Raw genomic sequence first — 16039 nt, 5'->3', positions numbered from 1 at the left:
AGGGTGGGGGAAGGAGGGGGGTCAGAGCTGCTGGGGAGTGGGAGGTTCCCAAACCATACTGTGCCAGCTAGGCCACTGCCCCAGGAGCTGGGGGTGTGCACAAGCCCGCTGCGGGTGAGTCTCTTACCCCCCTCCCCAAACGCACCCACACTTTGCGGTCACAGGGGGCAGAGAAGGGCCGGGCCAGGCCCTGGTGGGGGAGGGAGGGACCTGTAGTCCGGAAGTGACAGCTGGTGCAGGGAGGAAGAACTACACCTCCCAGAATGCCGCGCGGGGCGGCGTCCATAGCAACGGGCGAGCGGCGCGCCATGGGGCAGGATTACTACGCGGTGCTGGAGCTGTACCGCACCGCCAAGGACGCCGACATCAAACAAGCGTGAGCGGGGGTGGGGTGGGGGGCGCGCCCGCCCGCCGGGCCATGGGTCCCCCGAACAGCCCTGCCCAGCCCAGCCCAAGGGGCAGCTCCGCCCCGGGCCCGTCGGTGTCGGGCGGGGGGTGAGCGAGCGAGCTAGCCCCTCTGCTGTAGCTGGTTCCCATCCCGTGTCAAGGCCACACACATCTGCTGTTGGTGCTCAGGAGTGCGCACACGTGTCCATGTGTCAGCTGTCTCTGGGCTCTGTGCCTGGGTCCTTCTGCACCGCACCGCACCTCCCTGCTGCTCCGCGGGCTGGGAGCTTAAACCTTTGCAAACTGCACTTGGGTGAAAAGCGCTTTAGGCGGCATGTCAGCACGGGATCTAACTGCGCCCACCATGGGGCTGGACCTCCCTTCTCTTTTGCAGCTACCGGAAACTAGCCTTGAAGAACCATCCTTTGAAAAATAAAGAACCTTGGGCGCCGCATAAATTCAGGCAGCTCGCAGAAGCCTACGAAGTGTTAAGTGATCGTAAGCAGGAACACATTTCTCTTCCCACAGATACACTGTGCAGTTCAGGGATAAGGTCTGGAAAGTCAAATCCAAGTACACAGGGTACTTTCTGCAGGGGGATGTGTAGGCTGGTTGCCCCTCCCCCCAAAGCGCTGCTTTACCACATTATATCCGAATTCATGGTATATCAGGTCGCATTATGTTGGGGTAGAGGTATAGTTAGAAATAAATATGGCCAAATGAGATAAGAAGAAAACCCTGAAGAAAGAGGCCCAGTCATTAATCTTGTCTTGACTGGGGCAGAAAACATTGTTCAGCCCTTGCTGCTTTATTTGGTCTTAGCTCAGGTCCAACACTACCTGTTTATTACAGTGTATAAAAAAGCAAAGTTTTCTAGGGGTTTTTGTCAAAGCTTTTCCTAACCTCTCTGGAGTCACGCTGTGATGGCAAGGTACCGCCCAGGTACCTGATCTTGTGAGCATGTTGACCAGTGCTTGTAACTGTGTTGGCATTGGGATATAGAATATAGGCATGTATATGCTCATGTTTGTATTTTGGATGTAACAAACACCAAGCGGCCTTTGGGACTAATAAAGGAATCCTTGTGTGGAAACTGAGTCGTGGGAAACCTAAATGAGCTTATTAGGAAAATTATTTGTAGCAGGCTTCTCTGTGGTTTCCATTCTGTGTGTTGGATGACTGGCTGGGTAGGGACAGGAGGGCATCAGCTGCCTTCCCCTGGATCACTCAATGTATCACCTTCCCAGCTGGAAGGGAGAGCCTTTGAGATTGCTTCTAAGTATGAGACTCCTATAGATAGTTGCTACCACACTGATGCAATAGCATCCTTTCTGCTACTTCAGACTTTATTACGGCAAGGAGAATGCTTAATGACAGCTTTGGGTGACAGATCCCAGGATCAAGCAAAGACCTGGGTCTAGAACTATATACTTTCATCTGACACACAGATGATCAAAGCATATGCACATCTACTGATACCTCTTTCTTCCTTAGCTGTGAAGAGGGGCATCTATGATAAATTTGGAGAAGAGGGTCTGAAAGGAGGGATCCCCCTGGAATTTGGGAGTGAAAACCCCTGGTCTGTTGGCTATGTGTTTCACGGCAATGCTGAGAAAGTCTTCAAGGAGTTCTTTGGCGGCGATAATCCCTTTGCTGGTAGGTATAATTCCTTCCTGTGATGCTTCATGTTGTGTTTTTATGGTGATTGCCCCAAGCATAGTCTCTTCAACAGAACCAACCCTATGGTTGACAGGAAATAGGTTAAAGTTTTGTACAGTCATCTGGAAACCAGATCCTGCCTTTGCCACTGTCAGCCCTCGGAACCCCAATTTGAGGGTTGTTTCTCCTGCAATTGGCCTTGGTTTACCTGACCCGTAACCCCACCCCATGTCTCCATGGGAGCGTTGCTGGGCAGGGCTTTAAACCACACACATGGGACAGAACCGTCACTTCAGGCTGGGCTTGTAGTGTCTTCCCCTGAGCCCGTCACTTTCTCCTCTTGAAAATCCCCTGACTCAAATAATGGCAACTGCACCAGAACCTGGAGACCCAAAGAGCAGGCAGCCTCCACTGAGATTTTAATGCCATGCTGCAGTCAGCCACTAGGTGGTGCTGAAGTGTGCTACAACCTGCCTTGTCTATTTCTCCAGAGTCTGGGACCATCAGCACTGTTCCTAGCACCAGTTTACTCTGGACCTGTGTCCTTGGATATGTGGGAGCATGTTGTGCTCTGAGTGGATCTGATTGAAAGTTTTCTTCCTAATCTAGCGTCTTGGTGAATTTGCACTCTGTTTGGGGAGAACACAGGATCAAGTCCCAAAGAACTTACAACAAACTGCCATGTTGGAAACAAGAAGGATGTTGTGAGGGACAGCGCAACCAGGCAACCTAGGTTCTATTTCCTATCTGCCACTGACTCACTTGGCAGCCATGGACAAGTTACTTAACTTCTTTATGGCTCAGTTTCTCTGTCTGTAAAATGGGGTTAATAATTATTAGTGTGCCGCCTCATAGCGGGGTTGAGAGACTTACTTCATATATGTCTTCAGTCCTTGGATGGAAATGGAAGGCACTAGAGAAGAGCAAAGTCCAATTATTGATTTTAGAGCTTAGGAGGTAGAATGGAAACTTCTAATGTTGTTTATGTCTGGTTAAAAAAAGGATGTGTGTGGGGAGTATAAAACTCTCTCAAACAAAGGTAGTGACAACAACTTCAGGGATTCTCGGGGGAAAGCAGGAATTCCTTTAGCATGGTAATAAACATGTAATACATAAATAATAATTCATGCTTGTCATGGTCAGAACATTTTGCAAACATTCACAAAGTTATCCCAGCTGGTAGAGCGGTGAGATCACCCCCATTTTCCAAATGGAGAAACTGAGGCACAGGGAGGCCATTTTGGACATTGCCAAACAGCGTCAGTGTCTTGGAATTCCTCCTTTGCTGGGTGGCTGATGTGAGCCACCTTGATCCTGATTTTGAGAGGTACCGAGCACCCACAACAGCAGTTGAAATCAGCGAGAACCAGGCAGGGGGAAGGTTTGTGAGTGCCATGTTCAGCCCAGCATGTCATTGAAAACCTGAGACACTTCTGACCTAAGTGACTTGCCAAGGACAGAGAGAGGCGTTAGTGTCAGAGCTGGGACTAGAACTCAGGAATGCCTGGCTCCCAGACCTATGCTCAGGCCACTAGCTTATGCTACTCTCAGCTGATGGTGTGATTGTATCTAACCTTTTTCTGGGTCACTGAACATAAGATAGCCCATACTGAGTCAGACCAGTGGTCCATTTAGCCCAGTATCCTCTCGTCTGACAGTGGCGAATGCCAGAACTTACAAGGGAATGAACCAAACAGGACAATCTTGTGACCCATTCCCTGTCATCCAGTCCCAGGCTCTGGCAGTCAGAGGCTTAGGGATACCCAGAGCATGGGGTTGCATCTATGACCATCTTGGCTAATAGAACTGATGGACCTATCCTCCAGTAACTTCTCTAGTTCTTTTTTGAACCTAGATATAGTTTTGGCCTTTACAACACCCCCGGCAAAGAGTTCTATGGGTTGGCTGTGCATTGTGTGAAGAAGTATTTCCTTTTGTTTGTTTTAAACCTGCTGCCTATTAATTTCATTGGGCGATCCATGGTTCGAGTGTTATGTGAAGGGGTAAATAACACTTCCTTATTCACTTTCTCTACACCAGTCATGATTGTATAGACCTCTGTCAGATCCCCCTTTAATCATCTCTTTTCCAAGCTGACCAGTCCCAGCCTGTTTAATCTGTCCTCATATAAAAGCTGTTCCATCCCCCTCATCATTTTTGTTATCCTTCTCTGTCCCTTTTCCTTTTCTGTTGCATCTTTTTTGAGATGAGGGCGACCAAAACTGCACACAGAATTCAAGATGTGGGCACACCATGGATTTATATAGAGGCATTACGATATTTACTGTTTTATCATCTGTCCCTTTCCTAATTGTTCCTACTATTCTGTTCGTTCTTTTGACCGCTGCTGCACATGGAGGGGATGTTTTCGGAGAGCTAAGCCCGATGACTCCCAGCTCTCTCTCTTGAGCGGTAGCAGCTAATTTAGATGTCATCATTTTATATGCACAGCTGGGATTCTGTTTTTCGATATGCGCAGAGTTCTTCGCCCCAGATGGGTCTGAGGTGAACACGGCATTCGGGGGACTGCGGGGAAAAGGGGTGGCGAAGCAGGACCCGCCAGTTGAGCGAGAGCTCTACCTATCACTGGAGGACCTGTTCTACGGATGCACCAAGAAAATTAAGATTTCTCGCAGGGTAAGGAAAGATGGGGCCTGAATGAGAAGGGGCGAGACATGAGCCCGAATCGGTGGTGTTAGGAGCGGGACGGCTGCCCGAAGGGAGCCTGTCATGGAAGAGCTGTTCTTTCCCGTTGGGCTGGGTTTTATGTTTCGCTCAGAGGGCACTGGAAGTTTCTCTGAAATTAGTGCATGTGACTGATCACTATATTCTGTGATAGCATCTCCGAGTCCCAGCCGATGGGGAATGGACAGGTGGGGAGTAGCCTGCTCCAGGCAGTGGGACAGTGCAGTTGAGAAGAGCAGGGTGGGGTGAAAGTGCATGGCCCCAACCCCACTCCATCTCCATGGCAAAGGTGCTCCTGTGGCTGTGCAAAGAGCAGCCAGGGATCCATCCCTGCTCCTGCAGCGGCCCCCCTTTCATAGCCAGCCACAGCAGCAGCTCACGTGTGCTGTATAGAGGACCAAGTTCAGGCAGGACCCCGGCAGCCAAAGTTTCCGTGCTCTCTGGTGCCGTGGGACCCCACCCCGCTGCTGGAGCACAGGAGGCCCCTTACATAGCACTGAGCAGGGTGCAGAAAAAGCTTGGGCTTCTGTAGCGTTAACATCACAGGTTTGGGTCTTTTTGCCTGCCTTGATCTTAGCTATGTGGCCTCTGCCGTTGACAGGGCTCTGACGCCCCGGGTGGGTTGTGCTGGCACTCAGACTGCCTTGAAATGAACAAAAACCAATTCCCAAACAGTAAGCCAAATATATAGGTCCAGTGTCCCCACTGCTACCCCACTAAAATCAGAGGGAAATTAAATGCAAATGTTAACCTCCCTGGCAGACTCCCATGAGGTAGCACAGGGGTAACTGGGAGCTGCTTTCGTCTCCAGGTGGCCTGATTTTCCATCCCATTGTTATCTCTGTGTGTTTTGCCCCTTTCCCCGCCCTTTGTCTGTCATGGGGCCCAATCTTGGTTGGTCCCTAGGCACTACTGTAGTAGCCGTGATCTGCAGAGCTACCTGGGCACAGAAGTGCTGCAATTCAAGCCAGAACTGATTTTGTTTCCTAAAGACAGTTGCCCACAATGCTGGTGCAGTATCACTGGCATCCTAGCCAATCAAATGCTCAGGTCTCCTAGATACAGACCAGACCCCACTGCCCCACTCAGCTGTTTCAAACACTAGGTGATGAACGAAGACGGTCACACGTCCACCATCAGAGATAAGATCTTAACAATTGATGTGCAGCCCGGGTGGAAGCAGGGCACCAGGATTACCTTTCAGAAGGAAGGCGACCAGGTAAGTTACGGAGAGACTGTCACATGGCAAGATTTCACCAGTACTGATGGACTCATTCATTGTTTGCTGTAGTGAGATCTTGTGTTTCTGTTGCACCTTCCAGCTGAAGATCTCAAAGCGCTTGACGGACACTAATCAACAGGCCACACAAAACATGCCTGAGTAGTTATGCATATTTTGAGATGAGGCACAGAGGGGCTAAGGGGAGATTTTCTACATTGCCTAAGGGCTTAAGGAGCACAAGTCTTAGCTCTAACACGGACTCCTGCCATGGCCTGGAGAAAATCACATAACTTCCCTGCCTCAGTTTCCCCATCTGATAACCCTTCACTTCCACTGCAGGGCATTGTGAGGATTAACTAGTTCAGGGGTGGGCAAACTGCGGGCCGGATCCGGCCCTTCAGGGCTTTGGATCTGGCCAGTGGGATTGCCCCCTGTGGCGCTGCGGGCCCCGTGCTGCTCTCAGCAGTGGCCGTCCCTGCGGCCCCCAGGCCCTTGCCTCCAGGCACTGCCCCCCACAGCTCCCATTGGCCAGGAACGGGGAACTGCGGCCAATGGGCGCTTCGGGGGAGGTACCTGGAAGCGCGGCAAGGCAGCGCACACAGAGCCCACCGCCCCTCCCACCCCAGGGCTGCGGCGCTTCCTGGACGGGTGCGGGGGCAGGGCAGGCATGCAGGGAGCCTTTGCTGGCCTAGATGTGCGCCATTGCCACCCCGGAGCCTGGACCCCTCCTGCACTCTGCCACCCAACTTCCTGCCTTAAGCCTCCTGCCTGCACTGTGCAGCCCTCCAGCACACCAACCCCCTGCCGAGCCCCCTGCTGCATCCCACACCCCTCCTGCACCCCACTCCCCTGCCCTCAGCCCCCTCATGCACTCCGCACCCCTCCTCTGCCCCAATCCCTTGCCCTGAGCCCCTTCCTGTACACTGCACCCCCCTCACATCCCGCACTCTCTCCCGCACCCCAGCCCTCTGCCCTGGCCCTGCATACAATTTCCCCACCCAGATGTGGCCTGTAGTGTGATCTCTTTATCGTGAAAGTGCAAGTTACAAATGTAGACCTTTTTTTGTTACATAACTGCACTCAAAAACAAAACAATATAAAACTTTAGAGCCTACAAGTCCACTCAGTCCTACTTCTTGTTCAGCCAATCGCTCAGACAAACAAGTTTATTTACATTTACGGGAAATATTGCTGCCTGCTTCCTATTTACAATATCAACTGAAAGTGAGAACAGACGTTTGCATGGCACTTTTGTAGCCAGCGTTGCAAGGTATTTACGTGCCAGATATGCTAAACATTTTTATGCCCCTTCATGCTTCAGCCACCATTCCAGAGGACTTGCTTCCATGCTGATGACGCTCATTAAAAAAATAAGTTAATTAAATTTGTGACTGAACTCCTTGAGGGAAAATTGTATGTCTCCTGCTGTTTTACCCACATTCTGCCATATATTTCATGTTGTAGCAGTCTCTAATGATGACCCAGCATATGTCGTTCGTTTTAAGAACACTTTCACCGCAGATTTGACAAAACGCAAAGAAGGTACCAATGTGAGATTTCTAAAGATAGCTACAGCACTTGACCCAAGGTTTAAGAATCTAAAGTTCCTCCCAAAATCTGAGAGGAACGAGGTGTGGAGCATGCTTTCAGAAGTCTTAAAAGAACAACACTCAGATGCAAAAACTACAGAATCCACACCACCAAAAAAGATGCCACCAGCAGAAGGTTCATTTCTGACTCAGATCATGAAAATGGACATGCGTCGGTTCGCACTGCTTTGGATCGTTATTGAGCAGAACCCGTCATCAGCATGGACGCATGTCCTCTGGAACAGTGGTTGATGCATGAAGGGACATATGAATCTTTAACGCATCTGGCATGTAAATATCTTGCGATTCTGGCTACAACAGTGCCATGAGAATGCCTGTTCTCACTTTCAGGTGACATTGTAAGCAAGAAGGAGGCAGCAGCATCTCCTGCAAATGTAAACAAACTTGTTTGTCTGAGTAATTGGCTGAACAAGAAGTAGGACTGAGTGGACTTGCAGGTTCTAAAGTTTTACATTGTTATATTTCTGAATGCAGTTATTTTTTGGTACATAATTCTACATTTGTAAGTTCAACTTTCCTGATAAAGAGATTGCACTACAGTACTTGTATGAGGTGAACTGAAAAATACCATTTCTTTTGTTTTGTACAGTGCAAATATTTGTAATAAAAATAAATATAAAGTGAGCACTGTACACTTTGTATTCTATGTTGTAATTATCAGAGGGGTAGCCGTGTTAGTCTGGATCTATAAAAGCAGCAAAGAATCCTGTGGCACCTTATAGACTAACAGACGTTTTGGAGCATGAGCTTTCATGGGTGAATGCCCACTTCGTCAGATGCATGTAGTGGAAATTTCCAGGGGCAGGTATATATATATGCAGGCAAGCTAGAGATAATGAGGTAGTTCAATCAGGGAGGATGAGGCCCTGTTCTAGCAGTTGAGATGTGAAAACCAAGGGAGGAGAAACTGGTTTTGTAATTGGCAAGCCATTCACAGTCTTTGTTTAATCCTGAGCTGATGGTGTCAAATTTGCAGATTAACTGAAGCTCAGCAGTTTCTCTTTGAAGTCTGGTCCTGAAGTTTTTTTGCTGCAGGATGGCCACTTTAAGGTCTGCTATGGTGTGGCCAGGGAGGTTGAAGTGTTCTCCTACAGGTTTTTGTACATTGCCATTTCTAATATCTGATTTGTGTCCATTTATCCTTTTTCGTAGCGACTGTCCAGTTTGGCCAATGCGCATAGCAGAGGGGCATTGCTGGCATATGATGGCATATATTACATTGGTGGATGTGCAGGTGAATGAACCAGTGATGGTGTGGCTGATCTGGTTAGGTCCTGTGATGATGTCGCTGGTGTAGATATGTGGGCAGAGTTGGCATCAAGGTTTGTTGCATGGATTGGTTCCTGAGCTGGAGTTACTATGGTGCAGTGTGCAGTTGCTGGTGAGAATATGTTTCAGGTTGGCAGGTTGTCTGTGGGCGAGGACTGGCCTGCCACCCAAGGCCTGTGAAAGTGTGGGATCATTGTCCAGGATGGGTTGTAGATCCCTGATGATGCGTTGGAGAGGTTTTAGCTGGGGACTGTATGTGATGGCCAGTGGAGTCCTGTTGGTTTCTTTCCTGGATTTGTCTTGCAGTAGGAGGCTTCTGGGTACACATCTGGCTCTGTTGATCTGTTTCCTTATTTCCTTGTGCGGGTATTGTAGTTTTGTTGTAATTAAAATCAACATATTTGAAAATGTAGAAAACATCCAAAATATTTAAATAAAAGGTATTCTATTATTGTTTAACACTGCGATTATTCATGAGTAATTTTAAACGCTTGGCAACCCTAGTTTTTTTTCTGTTTGTTTTTACCGCAAGAATCCCAGGAATGTCAAATCTGGTCTAGTAAGAGGAGTCGCTGAAGGGCTCGGTGGGGACTTTCTTAACCTTTAATTGAGAGGGAAGTATTAGTCATAGAGTTTAAGGCAGTTAGAGACCACCAGATTGTCTAGTCTGACCTCCTGTATCGCACAGGCCACCAATATCCCCCAATACCCACACGCTAACCCAACAACTGAAATAACCAAAGTATTGCAGCCCGCTGGACTAAACTAGGATGTGCCACAGGCAGAGAAGAGGAGGGACCGAGGTGCACCAGAGCCCGAGCAATTGCAGGGAATTGATTAAATGAAATAATCCCAGCAAGTGACCCGCATACCACACTTGCAGAGGAAGGTGAAAAAACCCCAAAGTCATTGCCAATCTGACCTGGGGGAAAATTATTTCCCGATCCCACATATGCCAATTAGACCCTGAGCATGTGAGCAAGAACCAGCCAGCGGAGAACCTGGGGCTTTAACAAAGACAGCTTTTGTCCCAAATGTGTGTCAGATGTTTGGGTTTAAAAGGCATGAATAGAAACAAAGAAAAAGCCTTTTAAACAATCTGATTAAAATCCTTTCCCATTCTCAGTTGCTGAGGTTTCACTTCCTTGGAATTGTGATGTCATGACCTTATTACTTCTATCTTCCAGGAAAAACAGTGTGCTAAGAACCTGAGCAGCCAGTGTAAAGGCAATCAGGGAAAAAATATTTTGTTAAAAAAAAAAAACAAAAATCAAAAACAACCACTTCCCAGGCCTTCTGGAAATATCAGAAAAAAGGGGGGAGGCAAAGACCTGTTATCTTTCCCTGTAAACAGTCCATGTCTCTGTTAGACACTGACTCATTTCCTGGTTTATTTCTTGTACCTTAGGGCCCGAACATTATCCCAGCTGATATTATCTTCATTGTACGAGAGAAACTCCACCCAAGGTTTAAAAGGGAGGATGACAACCTGCTCTATGTAGCCACCATCCCCCTGGGGAAGGTAAGGATGTTGATGATTTCACTAGGAAGGTGGTAAAGCACTGGAATGAGTTACCTAGGGAGGTGGTGGAATCTCCTTCCTTAGAGGTTTTTAAGGCTCGGCTTGGCAAAGCCCTGGCTGGGATGATTTAGTTGGGGATTGGTCCTGCTTTGAGCAGGGGGTTGGACTAGAGAACCTCCTGAGGTCCTTTCCAACTCTGATATTCTATGATTCGGGATCTGATCCAACTTGCATGCGGGAAAAGGAAGAGATGCACACTGACTTCAGTGGAGTTGGATGGTATCTTCTCCTTTCTTACCTTCCCAAAAGACAGCAAGGTTTTGCAGAATGATGACAAACTGCACTGGGGTGAAGGAATCACCAGTTTCTAATTGGGCCAAACAGAGTCTGGGCCAGCCAGTCAGACTGCTGGGAGGCTGCCTATTATTTATCATCTTAATCCCCAATATTGGTGGATTAGCTGTTCTTGAATTGGCTGACTTCATCATTGATCATTCAGGTGAGAACAGAAGAGCCAGGGGCCTGATTTTAATACCTTTGAGGTATGGAATTTTGCATCTGTAGATGCTACCATCCTGCCAGCAAATGCACCTACTTATCCCTCTGTGCACACAGTTACCTAGTGCGTGTCTGTCTGTGCGCTCGGACATACCCTGTCATGGTAATGGCATATGTCAGTTAGATGTGCAGTGAGGGTGACCAGATGTCCCAATAAAATCAGGACTGTCCTGATATTTAGTTGTTTGTCCCACGTCCCAACAGATGTATGGTCGGGATGCCATTTGTCCCGATGTTTTGGCTTGGGGATGGAGGAGTACAGTGGTGAGTGCTCACCTGGGGTCCCAGTGGTGCTTATTTGGTCAGCTCCCAGGAAATGGCGGGCAGCAGGACTCTGCAGCTCCTAGGCACAGGGGCGGCCAGGGGGTTCTCTGCATGCTGCACCTACCACAAGCGTTGGCTCCATTGTGGCCAATGGGAGCTGTGGGCGCAGCAGTGGGGGTGCAGACCCCCACCCCCCAGCTGCCCCTGACCCTGGAGAGCTACTCATGCCCCCAAGTAAGTCCTGCCCCCACAGCTTCCAGCCAATGGAGCTAGTGCTTGTGGCAGGCACAGCACGTGGAGTGGAGACCCTGCTGGCCACGACTGACCTTAGGAGCCAGAGGAACCTGCCAGGTGTTTCCCAGTGGGTGGGAACCATCCCCCAGGTAAGTGGCTTGCAGCGGGGCTGCAGGCGGGAGCCAGGGTCATGTGCTTGTGGCGAGGGCCGGGGCCACGCACCCCCAACCTGCAGCAGGGTGGAGTGGGGGCCATGAGCCCCTAACCCATGGAGGGGCTGCAGGCGGAGGCAGGGCCCTGCACCCCGACCTGTGGCGGTGCTGCGCCCGGAGCTGGGGCAGTGCACCCCCAACCTGCAGCTTCCTCAGGCTTTGTATCCCCATCTCTCATGGCTCCAGTGGGGTGGGGGGTGGGGTGAGCCTGTGGCTGCCACCTCCGCATGTGTCCTGCTATTTTGTTCTTGTCATCTGGTCACCCTGTGTGCAATCACACGTCTCAACTGTATGAAAATCAGGTCCCAATAATTCAACATCTCCAGTATTTTTTATTTATTTAGTGCCCCAGAGTGTGCTAGGCTCTTTTCACAACAAAGACTTGGTCTTTGTCCTAAGACAGAGGTGGGCAAACTACAGCCGTGTGGGCCATATCCGGCCTGCGGGACCATCCTGCTCGGCCCTTGAGCTCCCGGCTGAGGAGGCTAGCCCCTGGCCCCTCCCCTGCTTTCCGCCCTCCCCGGCAGCCTCAACTCACTGTGCCGCCAGCGCTCCAGCCCATCGCTCCTGCCGGGCAGCACGTCAGGGTGGCTGGCTCCAGCAGGGCTGTGAGCTCCTGCTGCTCTGAGCGGCATGGTAAGGGGGCAGGGAATGGGGGGTTTGAATAAGGGGCACAGGGTCCCGGGGGCAGTCAGGGGACAGGGGGCGGTTGGATGGGGTGGAGGTTCTGGGGGTAGCGATCAGGGGATGGGGAGCAGGGGGGATTGGATGGGGCAGAGGTTCTGGAGGGGGTTGTCAGGGGAAAGGGAGCACGGGCTAGGGATAGGCATTGGAGTCCTAAGGGGCTTGTCAGGGGGCGGGGGTGTGGATGGGGGTGGGGCAGTCGGGATGGGGAGACAGGAGGAGTTGACTAGGCGTGGGAGTCCCGGGGGGGACTGTCAGGGGGCAGGGGTGTGGATAGGGGTCAGGGCAGTCAGGGGACAAGGAGCAGGGAGGGTTGGATGGTTGGGCGGGAAGTGGGAGGGGTGGTTAGGGGGCAAGGGGCAGGCTGTTTGGGGAGGCACAGCCTTCTCTATGGTTTTGCAACTCTGAAGTGGCCCTTGGGCCAAAAAGTTTGCCCACCCCTGTCCTAAGAGCTAACAATCAAATTGATTATTTATTTATTGCTAATGCCTTTGCTTCTGAATTGGCACTGCCCACACCAACCCGAAACAGGGCAGCTCACCAGTTTTACAATGTCATACATGGTAGGTGGAGGGAGAATTCCTTCCTGACCCCTTCCTTTGTCCATTCATGCCCTGAAGCATGGTCTTAGGTGACCGTGATCTCCACTGACTGTACGATTACTGGGGGTGTTATTGATCATAATGTTACCCAGCTCTCTTAAAAATCCTGTTACAATGTCCTATGGATTGGTCAGTCTGCAACAAGCCAGAACACCTACACAAGGAGCAACTGTAATTCTACTGCACTGCCAAGCAATATAAGGAAACAGGTCCTTACAGCTAAAAGTTCACTCATGCTCTCAGGTTCTAGTTAGCTCAGATATTAACTATAATTTTTCCAAAAAGTTCCTTATTTAAAATCTCCACTGCTAGGTAGTCTTGAACGTGGTGTTCACTGGACCAGGACTCAGGAGCTTTGGGTTCTGTTCCCAGCCCTGCCACTGGTTTGTTGGGTGATCTTGAGTAAGTCACTTCACTGCTCTGTGCCTCAGTTTTCCATCTGTAAAATGGAGAGAATGACACTGCCCTTCTTTGTCAAGTGCTTTGAGAACTACAGCTGAAAAGCCCAGTGGAGGAGCTAGGGATTATTGTTAAGTCACAATGCTCTGTTCTTAAGGGCTCCACATTTGGTCTGGCCCCTGCACCCTTTGTGAAAAGCGTGTCCCTTCGTGCATTGCATTCCTCACCAGGCCTTTGACGGACAATGGCCTCACTACTCTCATCTCCTTCCTCAGCAAAGGCGAGCGATTTTGAAATATCTTCAGCTTCTCTCCCCCTTGCTCACATGGATGGACTCATGGGTACTTTGCCCCTCTTTACACCAGGCCGTCTGCTCTGGTCGAGAGGTGTCACAATGCAGCTCGAAGGAGGGGGTGTACAAAGGGGTGTTAAGCCCCTCAGTTTTGGGTGGGTTGTGGCTCGAGCTGACCCCCCCCAGCATAATGTAGAGCAGCTTGGGGGCTGCACAAATCGCTGGAGGCCCCCTGGGATTGCAGCAGAGCCTCAGCCACACACCCCTTTTCTCTGGCAGTTGGACAGCTAGGCACATGTGGCAGAGGAGCCAGGATGCTGGCTGTGCACGGCCCGAACTCAGAAGATCCCTCGCTGCTGGGCTGATCCTGTTGTGCCTGGAGGAATACTCGGGTGTGAAGGCCCCTTTGGAGTAGCATTACCCAGGCTTCCATGTATCACAAATTATTTCTGCCTGTGCCTGTTATTTGGAGTAACGGAATGACAGGATCGATGAACATCGTTGCTCATTGCCTCGCTCTGTCTTTTGCAGGCTTTGATTGGCTGCACAGTGGATGTGAGAACCCTGGATGACAGGCTGCTTAATATTCCCATCAACGACATAGTCCAGTAAGTGCCGGAGCAGAAATAGCCGCTAATGCAATCAGCAAGGCAAACTGCCCTGCGTGCCCAGTGTCTGGCAAGGGTCTGCCCTCGCACGGGAAGGTGAACTGTTCACTAGTGATTCGGGATGCCCAAAGGGAAGCACCTCGAGACTGTCCGAGGGCAGGAGCTCAGGGCTTTCTGGGAATCAGGCACCCAAATCATGAGTCGCTTTTGAAAGTCTTGGCCTGACTGTAAAAATGGCCCCTTCAGACTCAGCAGCTGTGCTTGTCCTGTGCCTGCAGAGCGACATCTACTTACACCACAACCACCCCCAGGGAGTTAGTGTTTTTGCTCCTGCCAGCCCGGCAGAGCCCACACAGCTCCAGGGCGGTGCTGCGGCTCATTAACAGCACTGTGAGCTCAGTTCTGATGGCAGAGCTGAATTCTCTCCCACACTGGGACCCAGACACCTCCAATGCAGGCAGCCGCACAAACCCCTTGCACTGGTGTCACTCGGGGCAGACTCTGGCTTTGCAGAACTGCTCTGCCCAACGGCAGTGCCTGAGCCAGAGTGAACCCAGCTGCCCTTTCAGCTCCCAGGGCAGCCGTTAGAAAATCCAGTCAGGAGTCACTGAGACAGAGAGAAGAGAGAGCTCAAAAGCCCATTTTTAGCATCATGTTTCAGAGAACAGCACTTTAAAGAAATGGTTACATGTGTTTTTCCAAGCGATGTCCATCCCCCCTAGCAGCTCATTAGGGCCAGCTCCTGCCCTTGCAGGGAGCCGCACTGGTGCACCCAGAGGCACAATTTGCTCCTTAATAAGCTTATCCTTCCCCTGTGCTCCAGCCAGCCCAGCTAGGTGTGTTCTCACTGCAGCCTGAGGGAGGTTACTCTTGTACCCTCCTGCATAACACTTGCCTTTGCTTTTCTAGCCCCAAGTACTTCAAAATCGTGCCAGGGGAAGGGATGCCTCTGCCCAGCGACCCGACGCGCAAAGGGGATCTCGTCATGTATTTTGATATCTGCTTTCCCGAAAGGCTCACACCAGCCAAAAAGCAGCTCCTGAAACAAGCACTCCTGACTTAAGGATGCTGTGAATTCAGCTCCCTGGGACCCAGGGGAATAAAGCTTTCTCACTCTTGATAGAGATTGTTATTGGAGCTATAAATAGCTCCCCCACTGATTAGTGTCCTTGAAACAGTCCCTTTAGTGACTGCAGAGAAGGGCAATGAAAGCAGCAGCTGGGGTTAGTGACAAAACGGAGCCCTGTACTGGTTAAAGCTCAGCAGTACTTATTATAGCAGTAGGGACCACTGCTGTCCTGGTCCCATTAAACTCCTCCCTGCATTTCAAGTGGAGGCTGATGGTCTTCACATCCAGTCCTAAACTGCAGTTTGTAGCTCCCGTTCCACCCCAGAGGTGGCTGCAGATACTGAATAGTTAGTACTGCTGCTTGAAGGGGAAAGTAACACTTAATGGAGACAATGGTGTTTTGCTGGGGCTCAGGCCACAACGTACGTATGTGTGTGCGCACGCACGCATTCATGGGCCTTTGAGTCAATAGGAGTTCTGCTTAGTGGCACTGGAAGGCTGCTCTCCCCCTCTTCTTCCATCCCCCTCGGCCCTGCCAGGTAAAGGGGCAGCACTAAAGTGAGGGCTACTAAGGGAATAGGCAGAAGAAGTGCCTGCATCACACTAGGAGAGTCAAAAGAGGGGCAATGTCTCTCTCCCCCCCTCCCAAGTTAGACTGTGGAACTCACTGTCACAGGACGTCACCAAGACCAAGAACATGGTAGGATCACTTGATATAGGAGATGTTATAATCAATCACTGATAGCAACATGATCTCCCTTCC

General features: G+C 50.4%; 1 protein-coding gene across 2 annotated transcripts; it reads left to right on the top strand.

Moving 5' to 3' along the window:
* Nucleotides 1-294: 294 nt before the first annotated feature.
* Nucleotides 295-15327, top strand: DNAJB13 (DnaJ heat shock protein family (Hsp40) member B13). 2 transcript variants are annotated; one of them, XM_030557027.1, is made up of 8 exons: nt 295-376; nt 782-885; nt 1882-2043; nt 4526-4683; nt 5837-5950; nt 10241-10354; nt 14131-14207; nt 15117-15327. In XM_030557027.1, exons 1-8 carry the CDS (start codon nt 309-311, stop codon nt 15268-15270), a joined length of 951 nt encoding a protein of 316 aa, XP_030412887.1. In that variant the 5' UTR covers nt 295-308; the 3' UTR covers nt 15271-15327. The 2 variants fall into 2 exon arrangements, with proteins under 2 accessions (XP_030412887.1, XP_030412895.1); XM_030557035.1 differs by lacking the exon at nt 5837-5950.
* Nucleotides 15328-16039: the final 712 nt, after the last annotated feature.

The sequence above is a fragment of the Gopherus evgoodei genome, chromosome 1, assembly GCF_007399415.2.
Source record: "Gopherus evgoodei ecotype Sinaloan lineage chromosome 1, rGopEvg1_v1.p, whole genome shotgun sequence".
Lineage (NCBI taxonomy): Eukaryota > Metazoa > Chordata > Testudines > Testudinidae > Gopherus > Gopherus evgoodei.
This window is presented reverse-complemented; position numbering and strand designations above follow the sequence as displayed.

Coding starts and splice junctions, on each gene's coding strand:
- DNAJB13 (XM_030557027.1), top strand. CDS start 309: ATGGGGCAGGATTACTACGCGGTGCTGGAGCTGTACCGCACCGCCAAG. Junction 886..1,881: donor CTACGAAGTGTTAAGTGATC/GTAAGCAGGAAC, acceptor TTTCTTCCTTAG/CTGTGAAGAGGGGCATCTAT. Junction 14,208..15,116: donor CCCATCAACGACATAGTCCA/GTAAGTGCCGGA, acceptor TTGCTTTTCTAG/CCCCAAGTACTTCAAAATCG.